General features: G+C 38.9%; 1 protein-coding gene across 6 annotated transcripts in view; it reads right to left on the bottom strand.

Moving 5' to 3' along the window:
* Positions 1 to 18,575, bottom strand: part of NUBPL (NUBP iron-sulfur cluster assembly factor, mitochondrial) — a 446,167-nt gene that overhangs the window by 255,920 nt on the left and 171,672 nt on the right. For all 6 annotated transcript variants that reach the window (XM_024981927.2, XM_024981928.2, XM_010817164.4 and 3 more), the window contains exon 7: positions 10,143 to 10,236. In XM_024981927.2, coding sequence (XP_024837695.1) covers positions 10,143 to 10,236 — 94 coding nt within the window. The remainder of the gene's footprint in view (positions 1 to 10,142; positions 10,237 to 18,575) is intronic.

Genomic DNA, 18,575 nt, shown 5'->3' with positions numbered 1-18,575 from the left:
TTTTGCAAAATGATGTCTCTTTACAAGCATAAAACAATTTCATTCTCAACAGGGGTTGGAGAAATGCAAAGTTCATATAAAGATTCCTAATTCACAACATTTCACACACCCCCAAAAAAAACTCTTCTAAAGTATTCAAGTAGTTTCTAAAAATGACTATACATTTATATAGAGCTTTTATGTTCATTATCTCATTTGCTCCTTCTAAGTCTATGGGGTAGGCAGGTATTCCACACATAAAGATAATCACATAGTTAGTCCCTTGCCAAATGTCCCTGCAAGTAAATAAAAGAATTTCTTATTACCTTACAATGGAGCAGCACTAGTGACTCTCATCAGTAATTTTATACAGAGCCTGTTGTTGTTATCGCTGTTTAGTCACTAAGTTGATCTACTCTTTTGCAACCCCTTGTCTGTTGGATTTCCCAAGCAAGAATACTGGAGTGGGTTGCTATTTCCTTCTCCAGGAGATCTTCCTGACCCAGGAATCGAACCTGCATCTCCTGCATTACAGGTTTACCTGATTCTTTACCCCTGAGCCACTTGGGAAGCCCATAATACAGAGCCTGCATGTAACCAAATAACAAGTGCCCATATGTATACTATTATCCCAGACACCAAAGAAAAGTTAGTATCAAAAGATATCAACTAACCACAAGTATGTTATACATAACACAAGAAAAAAGATAGCATAAAGAAATCCCTAAAATGAAATTGTTTTTCCCTCAAAGGAAGAATTAAATAAAATCTATGTTGCTTTTGAACTGTGATATTGGAGAAGATTCTTGGGAATCGCTTAGACTGCCAAGAGATCAAACCAGTCCATCCTAAAGGAAATCAGTCCTGAATATTCATTGGAGGGGCTGATTCTGAAGCTGAAACTTCAATATTTTGGCCACCTGATGCAAAGAACTGACTCATTGGAAAAGACCCTGATGCTGGGAAAGACTGAAGCAGGAGAAGAAGGGGACAACAGAGGATGAGATGGTTGGATGGCATCACCAACTCAATGGACATAAGTTTGCACAAGCTCTAGGAGTTGGTGATAGACAGGGAAGCCTGGTGTGCTGCAGTCCATGGGATCACAAAGAGTCGGACACGACTGAACAGCTGAACTGACTGATGTTTTTAAAGGTAATGCTTTAACTGATACACAGAAAAGAGCTCCCAGGTAAAAGCAGCTGGGTTAGGAGAGATCGCAGGAATGAGTTAGATAAGGGGACACATAAACAGTGACAACTAGTCAACTAACTTTGTCATTTATTCGATCAATATTAATTGCATAAGCCATTGCCCAAGGTACTCTAAGAAATACTATAATAAGTGGGGAAAAAATCATTGCATTCAAGCAGCTTACCGCCTAGTTGGTAAGATAATACCAACACAGATAAAACACTCATTCACTGATCAACATTTCCTGAGTGATTACAGGAAGGCACTGAGTTCGGCCCTGCAAGAAACACAAAGATGAATGAAGCAGAGGCTTTACTCTCCAGAGTGTAACAGTCTGGTAGAGAAGATAACACAGTTATGTAAGTTTTGAACAGAGAACATAAGAAGTGCTATAGAAATCGTTCAAATAAAATGCTATGTGAATTCCAAAGAGGGATAAAGGGTTCCTAACTGGGAGACTGGGGGAAAATGGCAAGTAGTAGCCATTAGAATAAAAAGTAAGCAGGACCAGGGTACCCAGTGAATGGGAAAGGAAGACATTCTAAGTGAGGGTCAACTGTGTCTTATATTAGAGAAAGTAAAGGTAGGAAAGAAGGGCAATGGGTATGTAAGGTTTAGGGGGAGTATCCCAGGTTATACGAAGGAGTTTAGTGGGAAAGAAAAGGAAGTCGAATCATAGCGGGGCTCAAATGAGAGTTGTAAAAGCTTCTGTGGTTTGTGGGATATGGGACATAAGAAAAAGTAGAACACAGAGTATCCTAAAAGAGTTCTAAAGTCAATGATAAGAAAAAAGGAAAATGAGGTTCATAATTAGAGACAGATAATTCAGGTAGGTCTAGAAGGGCAGACATGATTCTGTCAGGCTGTTCCAGATTATATGAAGTGATGAAAGCCATGATTCAAGCCAGGCCAGTAAGTCTTTGGTTGGTGCCCTTCCCTCTAAATCCTGGGAACTGGCTCAATTTTAGTATTTACTTAGAAATGTTAGCTGTGAAATGACCGTGGCCTGAATAAAACTACACTTCGGGACCTAAGCCTGTAAGAAATATACATATACAGAGACAATCACCAATGCACGTGTCCCCTCAACATCCCCTCATATCCTTTCTGGTGTGTTTCTGATATGTCCTGCTTGCTCTGTTTTTCTCATTATAAAATTAAGACATGTTCACTATAGAAAATCTAGTCTTCTCACTGCTATTAACTTTAACATTGACATAATAAACCATTATTGTATTAACACCAACAGCTGCAATTCTATACTGAGAGCCAGTGTGCCTGGAAACCAGCCAAAGGCCCATGACCAGTATGACCAGCCCCAAAGACAACACTAGTCTGCCCAAGAATGATTTGGAGGTCTCCTAGGGCTTCCCTGGTGACTCAGACGGTAAAGAGTCTGCCTGCAACGTGGGAGACCTGGGTTCCATCCCTGGGTCAGGAAGATCCCCTAGAGAAGGAAATGGCTACCCACTCCATTTTGCTTGCCTAGGAAATCCCACGAACAGAGGAGCTTGGCAGGCTGCAGTTCATGGGGTTGCAAAGGGTTGGACATAACTGAGCGACTAATACTACTTTCCTAAAGCCCAAAGGAGACTGCTTCTAGACTGCCTTCAGGTCTTCCCTAGGATGTATAAAGAGGCCCAAAGCAATCTTTCAGGAGTCAGAAACAAACAAGCAAAAGCCTTGAATGCAGGAGACACCAATCTAGACCACTGGTTGGATACTCACCACATAGGGTGCACGGGTTTAGGCATATTCACAGACAAGTTTATTTTTATTAGAGATAACCTAGATTAGAATATTTACAGCCTAAATGGGTTAAATGGACTAGAACTAAACTTAGTAAATCCATCAGTCAAATATTGCTGGGTTTTCTACTAGGGCAGCATGATGTAGAGCTTGACAGTATAAGCTTTAAAGTCAATCAGAACTAATACAAACCTCTGCTATGACTCATTGTAACTGTGTGGTCTTGAGAAAGTTACTTAACCCTTCAAAAATTTAAGAAAATAGACATAATATAACACCTGTGATCCTCAAATAAAAAACTAACACATGGAAAACTGTCATTAAGTGGCAGTTTGTTAATAACAGCCAATCATCCTGGTATCTGTTTACACAGAAATGTATTGTCTTTAAAGAATGAGTGTTTTCTCAGAAAAGGAAACCATAAACCAAATGAAAAGACAATCTATGGATTGGGAGACAATATTTGCAACTGATACAACTGACAAGAGCTTAACTGTCAAAACGTATAAACAGCTTATACAACTCAACAACAAAAAACCAAATAACCCTATTTAAAAATGGGCAAAAGACCTAAACAGACATTTTTCCAAAGAAAACAAACAGATGGCCAACAGGGGCATGGAAAGGATGCTCAAACTGCTAATTATTAGAGAAATGCAAATCAAAATTACAATGAGATACCACCTCACACCAGTCAGAAGGTCCATTATTGAAAAATCTACCAATAACAAATGCTGGAGAGGATGTGGAGAAAAAAGGGCACCCTCTTATACTGTTGGTGGGAACGTGAGTTGGTGAAGCCACTATTAAAACCAGTATGGAGGTTTCTCAAAAAGCTAAAAATAAAGTTGCCATATGATCCAGCAATCCTACTCAGGCCTATATCCAGAAGAAACTATAGTTCAAAGATATATGCGCTATGTTCACAACAGCACTATTTACAATAGTCAAGACATGGAAACAGCCTAAATGTCCATCAACAGATGAACGGATTAAGAAGATGTGAGATATATATATATATATTATATATTATATATATATGCAGGAGTTAATAGTCAGCCACCTGTTGCTCTGGCTAAGCCATGAGAAAATCACCATGGGAAAAGAATAAAAGCAAAATACAGCAATACAGCATAACCCAAATAAAAGTACATTGGGTTGATCAGTTGGGGTTGTCATGCCCTGCTAAGCTAAGGAAAAACATAGTGTGGACCTTGGAACACTGGGTCAGAGCAAGTCCAGAACGCTGCCTGTGCACACACTAAGATGTTTTCCCAAGGCATATGCGGGTCTATGACCTCCAGCTAGGTGATACCCCTTGTACAAAAAATAACAAAGATAGTTTAAAGTAATCAATAAAATGGGAGACGTGACTGGGAACACAGGAGGCTGACTTCATTGCAACACAACAGATACTTTCTGCTTGCCAAGACACTAAATAAAAGTGATGTGGCTCCAAGGAACAGGGCTCTTGATCTAAGAGGTCTTGAGTCCACCGGTCCCATCTTTAAACCTTTAACTCTGTCTCTCTTTTTTTTAAATTTTATTTTATTTTTAAACTTTACAATATTGTATTGCTTTTGCCAAATATCAAAATGAATCCACCACAGGTATACATGTGTTCCCCATCCTCAACCCTCCTCCCTCCTCCCTCCCCATACCATCCCTCTGGGTCATCCCAGTGCACCAGCCCCAAGCATCCAGTATCGTGCATCGAACCTGGACTGGCGACTTAACTCTGTCTCTAGTTTCTTTTTCCCAAACTGCGTCAACCACTTTCGATCCCTACCTGCTGTGCTGGCTATACACACACACACAGATATATACACTCAGTGGTTTTAGTCATGTATGCCAGGCTCCTCTGTCCATGATATTTTTCCAGCAAGAATACTGGAGTGGGTTGTCATTTCTTTCTCCTACATACACATACACACACACACACACACACACACACACATATAGGGGTTCCTGGGTGGCTCAGTGGTAGAGAATCTGCCTACCAGTGTAGGAGACACAGAAGAGGTGGGTCAATCCCTGAGTCTGAAAGATTCCCTGGTGGAAGAAATGGCAATCCACTCCAGTATTCTTGTCTTGAAAATCCCATGGTCAGAGAAGCCTGGGAGGCTACAGTCCATGAGGTCACAGTCAGTCAGACGTGACTGAAGCAACTTAACATGTGTGTGTATATATATATATATATATATATATATGAGTATTACTCAGCCATAAAAAAGAATGAAATAATGCCATTTGAAGCTACATGGATGGACCTTGAGATTATCATACTAAGCAAAGTAAATCAGAAAAAGAAAGACAAATACCATATGATATCACCCATATGTGGAGTCTAAAACACAACACAAACAAACATATTTACAAAAGAAAAACAGACTCACAGACATAGAGAATAGCTGGTGGTTGCCAAGGGGAAAGCGGGATGTGGAAGGGATGGAGTAGGGGAGTTTGGGGTTAGCAGATGCAAACGACTATATGTAGATCAACAAGATCCTACTGTACAGCACAGGAAACTACATTCAATATTCTGTGGTAAACCACAACAGAAAAGAATATGAAAAAGAACATATGTATGTGTATAAGTGAATCACTCTGCTGTACAGCAGAAACTAATACAACATTGTAAACCATCTATACTTCAATTCTAAAAAAAAGAAAAAAGAATGAGTGCTTTCGACCTACTTTTTTTAAATTATAAAAATATGCACATTTGTTAAAGAAAATTTAGAAAATACTGATAAACGAGAATTTTAGTGTTATAGTCCAGATATAGCTAAGTTTCTGTATTTTTGAAAGCATCTTTACTACCTGGTCCGATTGTTTTTTTAATGGATCAGAATCGGGAAGTGAAATATACATTAATTTTCCATAACAGAATTATGGAACACTAGAATTTTCATTTTCAGATCTCTTTCCTGAGACAAGACAAGACAAACTAGGTGTGGCACGATCTTAAAATGCTCCCCAATGCACTGTTTATTCTTTAAACCTCATCTCCATGAAGTGTTCTACAAATCCCTTCAAACCTATAATCTCTTCTTCCTTTGATCCTCCGTGTGTGTGTGTGTGTGTGTGTGTGTGTGTGTGTTATTCACTCAGTTGTGTCCGACGCTTTGCGACCCCATGGATTGTAGCCTACCAGGCTCCTTTGTCCATGGGATTCTGCAGGCAAGAGAACTGGAGTGGGCTGCCATTCCTCCATACCATGGGGTTTATATCTCTCAGATTACTTCTTCGTACTCCATATTATAGCTATCCATGTTTCTTTTCTTACCCGCCACTCCCTCTCCTTGCCCTTCTCTTTGCTCTATCTCCTAAGACTGGGACTTCTAGTTTTCAAGTATAAGTGATATAAAATAATATATACAGGTGTGTAATATAGTGAGTCACAATTTTTAAACTTTATGTTCCATTTATAGGTATTATAAAATATAATATCCTTGTAGCTTATATTATACATAATGTTTTGTATATCTTATTCCCTACCCTTATGCTGCCTCTCTCCACTTCCCTCCCTCAACTAGTAACTACTAGTTTGTTCTCTATATCTGTAAGTCTGTTTCTTTTTTGTTATATACACTAGTTTGTTGTATTTTTGGGATTCCACATAAAACTGATATTGTACAGTATTTGTCTTTCTCTGTCTGACTTCTTTCACTTAGCACAATACTCTCCAAGCCCATCCATGTTGTTGGAAATGGCAAGTTTTCATTGGTTTTTTTTGTTGTTGTTTTTTACAGCTGAGTAGTATTCCATTGTGTGTATGTGTGCACACATATGTATACATAGATATATATACATACTCACCACATCTTCTTTATCCATTCATCTATTGATAGCATTTAGGTTGCTTCCATATCTTGGCAATTGAAAATAATGTTGCTATGAACACTGGGGTGTGTTTGTCTTTTTGAATTAGTGTTTCCATTTCTCTCAGATATGTATCCAGGAGTGGAACTGCTGAGTTATATGGTAGTTCTATTTTCAGTTTTTTGAGAAACCTCCCTACCGTCTTCCCCAGTGGCTGTACCAATTTACATTCCCATCAACAGTGTACAAGGATTCAGATGGGACTTTTAACCTGAGGACAGTGAACCTTCTGAAATTATACATAAAAATTGTGTTTCTGTAGGTACAAATACATTTCCATTTATACATCAAATTATCAAAAAAAGGTCCACGAATCAAAAAAAGGTTTGGAACACTTGTCTATTATGGGAAAGACTTGATTTAACCATCCATGGATTCTGTACAGTGCTAAGTACCTACCTTCATATGGATAGTATTTGTTGCTTTGCAACCTCAACTATACTTCAATAAAAAATAAAAAGGGACAAAAGATAAATGAAAACAAAAACTTGAAGAAGAAGCAGCAGTAGCAACAGCAGCAGCAGCTACCTACTATGGAGTACAGCACAAACTGAGTTGATGAGTTTTTCCCAAAGGCAGATTTTAAGAATGACAACAAAATTAAGAAGGAAACACTGTTTCTTCATTTTAAAAAATAATTAAAGTTTATTATTAAATCATAAAATCAATGTTAGGTTTATGTTTAATGCAATCTTATAAATATGTTTTCCTCATTCTAGAATCATTCTCTCATCTTATTGTAAAAAATACTGTTTCTGAATGGTGCTTACCAGGGGCTAGGGGTAGGAGGGAATTCAGAGTTACTGTTTAATGGGTAAAGAGCTGCAGTTTGGGAAGATGAGAAAGCTCTGGAGATGGATGGTGGTGATGGCTGCACAATGTGAATGTACACAATGCTACTGAACCGTCATGCACATTTGACCAAAATTCTAAAAACATTGCTTTTTATTCATCTAACATACTGAAAAGCAGAGACATTACTTTGCCAACAAAGGTCCGTCTAGTCAAGGCTATGGTTTTTCCTGTGGTCATGTATGGATGTGAGAGTTGGACTGTGAAGAAGGCTGAGAGCCGAAGAATTGATGCTTTTGAACTGTGGTGTGCGATAAGACTCTTAAGAGTCCCCTGGACTGCAAGGAGATCCAACCAGTCCATTCTGAAGGAGATCAGCCCTGGGATTTCTTTGGAAGGAATGATGCTGAAGCTGAAACTCTAGTACTTTGACCACCTCATGCGAAGAGTTGACTCATTGGAAAAGACTCTGATGCTGGGAGGGATTGGGGGCAGAGGAGAAGGGGACGACAGAGGATGAGATGGCTGGATGGTATCACTGACTCGATGGACATTGAGTCTGAGTGAACTCTGGGAGTTGGTGATGGACAGGGAGGCCTGGCGTGCTGTGATTCATGGGGTCGCAAAGAGTCGGACACGACTGAGTGACTGAACTGAACTGAACATTAATTACCTATTACAGGGTAGACTCTTCATCAAAGGTAAGAAATAGAGATACTAGTTAAATTTTAGGATATTATAAAGAAATCCTCAAAGGAGAAGTAAATCTTAACCTCAATCTACACATTATTTGTTTTAGAGTATAAGCACAAATTAAACAGGGTGATATAATCATAAATCCTATCCAGATAGAGGGGCTATTATCTGAATAAACAAAGGAAAATTGCTTAGGGACATCCATTTATCTGTGTGAAGTAAATTAAACTTTTTCAAGGTACCAATTCACAACTCAGGGAATAAATAATAATTTAGCTCAACTTTATCAATATTATCCACATAAATAAGAGTTTTGGAATCTTGCAACAGGCATTTCAAAGTTCAAGGAGTACAACTTATTCAATAAACATTTAGCGATTACTCTTGGTATTTAAAAAATAAAAGTCCCAAAACTACTTTAAAAAGAAAAAAATACAGACTATTTAGAACTCTGACTACAGAAAGGACAAATTACTTTCCTGTTTTACTGCACTTTACTCCCATCTCATGCATTATAATTTGCCCCAACAAAGTAAAAGCCTCAGGCTCCAGAAAGGTTATAAATCTAATTAAAATATCAAAAGCAGTCATAATTATTAGTAATATCATAATGATATTTTCAAAGAATATATCAGATCAGATCAGATCAGATCAGTCGCTCAGTCGTGTCCGACTCTTTGCGACCCCATGAATCTCAGCACGCCAGGCCTCCCGGTCCATTACCAACTCCCGGAGTTCACCCAGACTCACGTCCATCGAGTCAGTGATGCCATCCAGCCATCTCATCCTCTGTCATCCCCTTCTCCTCCTGCCCCCAATCCCTCCCAGAATCAGGGTCTTTTCCAATGAGTCAACTCTTCGCATGAGGTGGCCAAAGTACTGGAGTTTCAGCTTCAGCATCATTCCTTCCAAAGAAATCCCAGGGCTGATCTCCTTCAGAATGGACTGGTTGGATCTCCTTGCAGTCCAAGGGACTCTCAAGAGTCTTCTCCAACACCACAGTTCAGAAACATCAATTCTTTGGCGCTTGGCCTTCTTCACAGTCCAACTCTCACATCCATTCATGACCACAGGAAGAATGTATATATATTATCAAATACCTAGTTTCTAAACTTTTTGGTGACTGTCCATGATAGCTCCTGGTTATTTATTACCAACAAATAACAGATTTGAAAAGACATTTTAAAATTCCATTATTTTCCTCAAAGTCTTATATGTATATAAGAGAGATTTACAGAGAGATTTACAACTATTTTTGCATTGGAATCCAGGAAAATCCTTAGAAACAGGTTCAATATAAAAGCTAATACTAATATTTAAATTCCATTGCATAAAAAGATATCCACTACCATACTGAAGTGTTATATATTTTGTATTTGATGTAAACAAACATGTTTATTGCTCTCAACTTTAACATTAACTAATTGGCAGGATATAAAATTTTCCCATAGTTGTATTTATTAAAAAGCCAAATTTTCCCAGTATTTATTCTTATTCAATATTCATTCAATAAATATTACTGAGTGCCTGCCACATATCAGGCACTATGCTGTAAGTGCTGAACAACTGTGAACCAAAAAGCCAGGTTTTAACTAAATAATACTTAAGCATTACTTCTTTTCTAAAACACAGACTAACATAACTACCTTTTCAAAGTGTCTTTCTTTATATTTTTGTTTGGCAGTTCTTTGCAACTTTTGTTCATGAATCTGATTTCTAAAGGTAAATTTATAAATGATAATGTTTTTAAGACACAAAAATGTTTGCCTGTCATAGAGTTTGTTTTACTGTATGACAATAACAAAACATCAAGGATAACACAAATTCCATTTAACTGTAAGAGTTACCTGAAATGGGAATATTCTGTGAGACTGATAACTGCACGTCTCCAGTTCCTGGTGGCATGTCAACAACCAGATAATCCAGTTGACCCCAATCTACCTAAAAGCCAAGATGACACAAATAATATCACTATAAAAACAAATGTGGTGAATAGTGATGTAAACAAAAAAATGAATTCATGACAAATCTAAAATAATAGATAGCTTTCACTTTCTAGAATAATGAAATAATAACAAATCTAAAATAAGATTACTAAGTGCCAGGGACTATGCTAAGGGCTGATATGGACGTATAAGAAACCATCTTTGCTTCTAGCAGAGCTTCTCTGACCAATAAGGTTAAGTTTTCAGATGATCCCACAAAACACACACAATACCATAATGATGATATCATTGCACAATGGACTTCGGGACCAATAATCTATTTTCACTGAGAACAGCCCTAATTTTACCTAAGGAGGTCTTAGCTTTTTGTCCTTCAAGTTTTTTTTTTGTGTGTGTGTGTGTAATAAAGTTTTATTAAAGTATAAAGGAGATAGACAAAGCTTCTGACATAGGCATCAGAAGTGGGTAGAAAGAGCACCCACTTGCTAGTGTTAGCAATGGAGTTATATACTCTCCAGTGAATTAAAAGAAATGTCTGGAGGTTGTAAAGACCTCACCAAACCTACTCCCATAATTTACATTTTAAGATAACAGGATTAGCCAGAAGGTTTAATCCAGAGATTGTCCTCAGGCAGGATACATAATCCTAAGGAATGTAGAGGGAAAAAAAGTTTGTCCTTTCTCCTGCCTCAAGCATTTCAGACCCCTCTCTCCTTGGGGACCCCTAGACTTCTTATCAACCTGCCTAGGAAATGACTCTTTCATTCCCCCCTTTTCTTTTAGGAGAATTGTGTTGCCAAGGGAAAGGGGTGTCATTTTCATTCCATAACTACTTCCTGCTGCTTAGGGGTGTGGTCCCTAAATTGTTGAGGCAACATATTCTCCTAACCCTCATATTGAGGGTCTCTGATGCAGCGGCCCCAAGTAATAGTTGGAGGAGCCTATGGCACTCGTAGGAGCTTGGACAACCACTTGTAAATTAAAAGCTTTTAGACGGTTAGAAAACCCCATTATACAGTTACAGACATAAGGCAAAACAGTCATTAAACCAAGTTAAAATCAAAATGAAAAGTCACATTATGTCCATAGATACGTCAGTCCATCTTAAGGTTGTTAGATGTCATCAGTTTAAGAAGAGGCATCACATGCGATTGTTGTTGAAGGTGTTTGCAGACTTGGAGAAAGTCTTTTCCTTGAAGTGGAGATGTCCACCACAGGAAGCCTTCCACTGATGAAGAGGGGAGCACCCCACAGACCCAGCAGTTAGACTGATTGTGAAATGCTGCGTAGGAGTGAACCCAGGATAGGAAGGAATTGTCTTGAGGATCAAACGGCAGACTCAGGATTTTTGGAGTCAGCAGAAGTAGGCTCACATAGATTATCAGGCCCATCTTTTGGCTCGTCCAGACAGTCCCATTATGGAAGTGGATCGGGAAGAAAGTGGCCAGGGGCTTCAATAAGCACGGAGTAAGTTGCCCCAGTATCATGTCCTGAAGAATCCTGGACGAGCCCCCAAGATGAAAGGTTGTTGCTGAATCACTCAAAGACACCGGGATTCTTGGCCTCTGGAGGAGAAGAATTCAATCTGGGGCCAGAGATGAGGCTTGATAGCTTGGAGCTTTTGTGTAATAAAGTTTTGTTAAAGTATAAAGGAGATAGAGAAAGCTTCTGACATAGACATCAGAAGAGGGTAGAAAGAGCACCCCAGAAGGGGGTAGAAAGAGCACTTTGTTTCCTGTATCAGATCCTACTAAAATTTTTAATGTTTATTATTTTTTCTTCATATAACACACTAATAATGAAAACTGAAACTTGATAAGAAAATTTTATAAATATAACTAGATTTCCAAACTATTAGCATTTGATTATTTCTTTTCAGTCACTTTTCTAAGTATCTATACCTAGAAAAATGTTCAGCCTCAATTAAATAGGTATCAAGGATACTTTGGGGCTTTCCTAGTGGTTCAGTTGGTTTTTAAAGAATCTGTCTGCAATGCAGGAGACCTGGGTTCGATCCTTGGCTCAGAAAGGTCCCCTGGAGAAGGAAATGGCAACACAATCCAGTATTCTTGCCTGGGAAATCCCATGGACAGAGGAGCATGGCAGGCAACAGTCCATGGGGTCCCAAGAGTCAGACACAACTTAGCGACTAAACCACCACCACCACCAAGGGTACTTCAAGCTCTTTTCTCCTTAAATGGTTCTTCCTTATGAATCCCCAGTTTCAGCAAATGGCTGTAAGGTCCTCTCAGTTGTCTAATACAAAGACTTGGGATCATACTTAACTTGTTCCCTTTCCCTCACCATTTATATTAAACTTTCTAAAAAATCTATGAAATGTATTCACTTCTCCTTCTGCATGGCCAAGAACCCAACATGAACCACAGTCATTTATCACCAAAATCTCCCAACCAATTTCCTTGTATCAGCATTGCCCATACAGTCTATTCTTAATACCACAGACAAAAATGATTTGATAGTGCAGTGTTTTTTTGTTTGTTTGTTTAAAACTCCTCCATTGCTTTTAGAATAAAGGCTGAGCTTAAGCTTTAGAACTTCTACCTGGTCTTCTTTACTTGCTAATTCCTCCTCATTCTTGAGGCTGCAGCTTGAAAATCACTTCCCATAAATTTCATTAAAGATTAGATATGCTGTTCCTATTATGTAGGAACAATTCTTCTAATCATTTGTTCATTCATTCAACCAACAAATGTTTACTGAGTATCTACTCTATATCAGGCATTGAGCAAGGTAATTAATAATTGAATAATATCATGGTCCCTAGTCTCACAGAATTTACAGTACAGAGGGAGAGAAATATTCAACACAAAATGATATAACCTGTGCAAAAAAGGTTAGTGAGAGAATTGAAAGATCAACATAGCTGAAGAGCAGTGCAAGAGGAAAGATGGCATTCGTTTACTATCTTTTCAGTATCTATCTTCTCATGAAACTGTAGATGACTTAGAATATCTAACATAGAATGGACACATAGGAGACGCTCAAGTTTTCTTTCAAGGAATGGATGAATAAATACACACATGCAAATACTTAACATTTTTTAAAAAGGAAATGGAAATTATACTGTGTATCCTGCTTCTTAAAACTTAATAATGTGAAATAAGCCTTTTCCACAAAATCAGATATTCTTAAAATATGATATTGGGTCTGATGGATTCATTTATGTTTTAACACATTTTTTCAACATATATTTACTGAGAAGTGATTCCAGGCACTGTTCCAGGTGGTGAATAGACAGCAATGAAAAAAACAAAGTCTCAGCCACTAAGCAACTATAGTTTTAGTGAGGGAGACAGGTAGATAAACAGAAAGACAAAGAGTAAAAAGTACTACAAAGAAAATAAGCATCCCTTTCTATGCAGAATTACTTGGTTCCTGATTTGGATATATCCAGATCAAACAGCAAGAAACATTTTAAAAGTCTTCAATTTCTGAGTTTCAGAGAGCGGGCAGTAAGAGTTCAGACAGCTAAGAATTTATCAAAGGAGTTCTTTCAGTCTCTTTAGTTCCCAGGGTCAGATAGTGAGGAACACATGAAGAAGAGAGAAAAGGAATAGAATGTGGTGTAAGGGACTACCTTCGACAGGGTGGTCAGAGTCTGAAGTGAGAAAAATAGCATGCAATTCTTAGAAAGCATTCTAGGCAGAAGCAGTGGCAAGTGGAAAGACCCTGAGATGGGGATACGCTTGGTACATTCACGGAATAGCTAGGAAGGCAGCACAGCCTTTCTAAAACAGCACTCCTCCAACCATCAGTCTCTTTCCTTCTCTGAATGTGTTTTTCTTGAAAACATTTATCAATATCTGACATTATATACTGACATGTCTTTTAGGAATTCTATGATATTTCTCAATCACAAGTATTTGATACTGATTACATGACACATTTTAAGAGAATGATGAAATGATGAACATGAAGTAGTTCACTTTCAATATGGGGTTTCTTGGTTTGAAAACAGTTATCCCTAAGTTACCCATGGCCATCATCTATGAAACTATTTACAAGAAAGATAAAGGATACTTTTCATTTTACACCCTCTACACTGAAACTCCTAGTACTGGCAAACTGACAAGCCTCTTTGTTTCAGAGGACATCAAATGACTAGCGCCAACAATTTATAATTGTTGTTCCTTGGCATTTAATCATATTTATCACATTGGCTCCAATTTCTTACATCTTTAAAGAGAATTCCTATTATATTTCCAAGGAACTAAAAATACTACACTGTTAAGGCAATGAATTTCAAATGACTCTTAAACTGAATTCAAACTCTATGGGAAAAATAAAAAACCTGGCCCAGAACCTTCATCACACATAGTAGGCATTTCACCAAGGCTTGTAGACTTGAACTGAACTCAGTATCTGATTTCTAGTTTTATGGCATTCACTAATATATCAATATATGGCTATTGATGAATATATAATAATATAAAATAAACATAATTAACACATTATTGTTGTTCAGTCACTAAGTCATGTCTGACTTTTTGTGACCCCAATTAACAAATTATTATAATATTGAAATGAAATGTTAGTTGTTCAGTAATATCCAACTCTTTGCAACCCCATGGACTGGGGCTCACCAGTCTACTCTGTCGGGATTTCCCAGACAAGAATACTGGAGTGGGTTGCCATTTCCTTCTCCAGGGGATCTTCCTAACCCAGGGATCGAACACAGGTCTCCTGCAGTGCAGACAGATTATTTACCAACTGAGCCACCAGGGAAGCTCTCAAGGAATACAATATTAATATATTAAAATATACTGTCTGCCAGAAAGTTCCAGTTCTCTTGTAAAAGAACTACCAAAGCATCGATTTTAGAATGATTTGGGGATTCTTTACATTCTATTCAGTGTGGATTTACTCACATAAATTATTCATTACTAAATGCAGGGAAATAAGTACTAGCAAAACACCCAGGCATCTAATTTAGTAAAACCCAGCAGCAGATCCTGGCTTCCCAGGAGACTTTATGGTAAAGAATCTGCCTGACGATGCAGGAGACGCAGATTTAATCCCTGGGTCGGGAAGATCCCCTGGAGAAGGGGATGGCAACCCACTCCAGTATTTTTGCCTGAAAAATCTCATTGACAGAGGAGCCTGGTGGGCTATAGTCCATGGGGTATCAAAGAGTCAGACATGACTTAGTAACAGAGCACACAGCACAGCAGAACACCCGGACTTTGTGTCATGGAGCACATACAACTTCGGTGGTCTTCTCTAAGAATAAGAATGCAAAGTCAGGAATGCAAAACTAGATACAAAAGTGAATATTTATTTAGAATGTAAAAGAAATCATCATAACATGCTAGCACCTTAGAGTTCCTTTCTCCGAGACCTCCTGAACACCAGAAATGCTTACACAGAAATTGTCCCTGACTGCAACCGGCTTCCGCTGTCCACTGAGAACATTCTACAACCCAAGACTGTGTGGAATCCTGAACTTAAGCTTCATTACCTTCAAGGTAACTCCACCTCTGGTAAAACCTTCTCAGCTGCCTCTCAGGCTCTAGACTTAAAAGATCCCAGTGGGACAGACTGAGTCAGTCTAGAAGTGGAGTTACCAAGGTGGTTCAGAGATGCCCTATGGATAAAGAGGCAGTGCTGCAGCAGAGAACCCAGCAATGCAGTTAGGGAGTCAAATAGGTGCATCGTATCTGAAGGGGCACATAAACAGCATAATAGGAGATTAAAAAAAAAAAAAAAATCCAGTGTTCAGGGCAATTGAGAAGGATGGGATGTGGTACAGATTAGGAGCAACAGTTCAGACCTCAGTCTGCCAACAGAAGCTCTGTGCAAGATGTCTCTTTTACATAGTTATATGTAACTTTTAATTTCCTCTAAAGTGTTTGAGATACAGGACTTTTGGAATCAAATCAGTCACTGAGCTTTGTCCAAAGTCCTTCAAATAACATTAGAACAGCTGTTTTTTCCTGTCTTATAAATATGCATTTGTATTTGCTAAAACAGCACATCTTATGGTATTGCTTTTTTAAATTGCTCTTTCTCTGTTATTAAGACAACCAACACTTGAAGGGTATGCCATCAGAAATAATTAATAGATCTCTGCTAAATTACTTTTATTTTTTGTCCTCATCTTACTATTTATCTTTTTTGTCAACCTTATTCAAGGAAAATATTTCAGTTAGCACCAACTGGGGTTCAGTTTGGTTCAGTCGCTCAGTCGTGTCCGACTCTTTGTGACCCCATGAATTGCAGCACACCAGGCCTCCCTGTCCATCACCAAATCCCGGAGTTCACCCAGACTCATGTCCATTGAGTCAGTGATGCCATCCAGCCATCTCATCCTCTGTCGTCCCCTTCTTCTCCTACCCCCAATCCCTCCCAGCATCAGAGCCTTTTCCAATGACTCAACTCTTCGCATGAGGTGGCTAAAGTACTGGAGTTTCAGCTTTAGCATCATTCCTTCCAAAGAAATCCCAGGGCTGATCTCCTTCAGAATGGACTGGTTGGATCTCCTTGCAGTCCTAGGGACTCTCAAGAGTCTTCTCCAATACCACGGTTTAAAAGCATCAATTCTTCAGTGCTCAGCCTTCTTCACAGTCCAACTCTCACATCCATACATGACCGCTGGAAAAACCATAGCCTTGACTAGACGAACCTTTGTTGGCAAAGTAATGTCTCTGCTTTACAATATGCTATCTAGGTTGGTCATAGCTTTTCTTCTGAGGAGTAAGCGTCTTTTAATTTCATGGCTGCACTCACCATCTGTAGTGATTTTGGAGCCCAAAAAAATAAAGTCTGAAACTGTTTTCACTGCTTCCCCATCTATTTTCCATGAAGTGATGGGACCGGATGCCATGATCTTCGTTTTCTGAATGTTGAGCTTTAAGCCAACTTTTTCACTCTCCTCTTTCATTTTCTCAAGAGGCTTTTTAGTTCCTCTTCACTTTCTGCCATAAGGGTGGTGTCATCTGCATATCTGAGGTTATTGAGATTTCTCCCAGCGATCTTGATTCCAGCTTGTGCTTCTTCCAGTCCAGCGTTTCTCATGATGTACTCTGCATAGAAGTTAAATAAGCAGGGTGACAATATACAGCCTTGACAAACTCCTTTTCCTGTTTGGAACCAGTCTGTTGTTCCATGTCCAGTTCTAACTGTTGCTTCCTGACCTGCATACCAATTTATCAAGAGGCAGGTCAGGTGGTCTGGTATTCCCATCTCTTTCAGAATTTTCCACAGTTTATTGTGATCCACACAGTCAAAGGCTTTGACATAGTCAATAAAGCAGACATGGATGTTTTTCTGGAACTCTCTTGCTTTTTCCATGATCCAGAGGATGTTGGCAATTTGGTCTCTGGTTCCTCTGCCTTATCTAAAACCAGCTTGAACATCAGGAAGTTCACGGTTCACGTACTGCTGAAGCCTGGCTTGGAGAATTTTGAGCATTACTTTACTAGCATGTGAGATGAGTGCAACTGTGTGGTAGTTTGAGCATTCTTTGGCATTGCCTTTCTTTGGGATTGGAATGAAAACTGACCTTTTCCAGTCCTGTGGCCACTGCTGAGTTTTCCAAATTTGCTGGCATATTGAGTGCAGCACTTTCACAGCATCATCTTTCAGGATTTGAAACAGCTCAACTGGAATTCCATCACCTCCTCTAGCTTTGATTGTAGTGGTGCTTTCTAAGGCCCACTTGACTTCACATTCCAGGATATCTGGCTCTAGGTGAGTGATCACATCATCGCAATTATCTGGGTCGTGAAGATCTTTTTTGTACAGTTCTTCTGTGTATTCTTGCCACCTCCTCTTAATATCTTCTGCTTCTGTTAGGTCCATACCATTTCTGTCCTTTATTGAGCCCATCTTTGCATAAAATGTTCCCTTGGTATCTCTAATTTACTTGAAGCGATCTCTAGTCTTTCCCATTCTCAGATGACCGTTATATCTACTACTGCAGGCAGGAATCCCTCAGAAGAAATGGAGTAGCCATCATGGTCAACAAAAGAGTTCAAAATGCAGTACTTAGATGCAATCTTAAAAACGACAGAATGATCTCTGTTCGTTTCCAAGGCAAACTATTCAATATCACAGTAATCCAAGTCTATGCCCCAACCAGTAACGCTGAAGAAGCTGAAGTTGAATGGTTCTATGAAGACCTACAAGACCTTTTAGAACTAACACCCAAAAAAGATGTCCTTTTCATCTAGGGGCTGCTGCTGCTGCTGCTGCTGCTAAGTCGCTTCAGTTGTGTCCGACTCTGTGCGACCCCATAGACGGCAGCCCACCAGGCTCCATCCCTGGGATTCTCCAGGCAAGAACACTGGAGTGGGTGAAATTGAAGAAAGTAGG

This window comes from Bos taurus, chromosome 21, assembly GCF_002263795.3.
Source record: "Bos taurus isolate L1 Dominette 01449 registration number 42190680 breed Hereford chromosome 21, ARS-UCD2.0, whole genome shotgun sequence".
Lineage (NCBI taxonomy): Eukaryota > Metazoa > Chordata > Mammalia > Artiodactyla > Bovidae > Bos > Bos taurus.
Note: the sequence above shows the minus strand (reverse complement) of the source record. Positions and strands in the feature narration are given on the sequence as shown.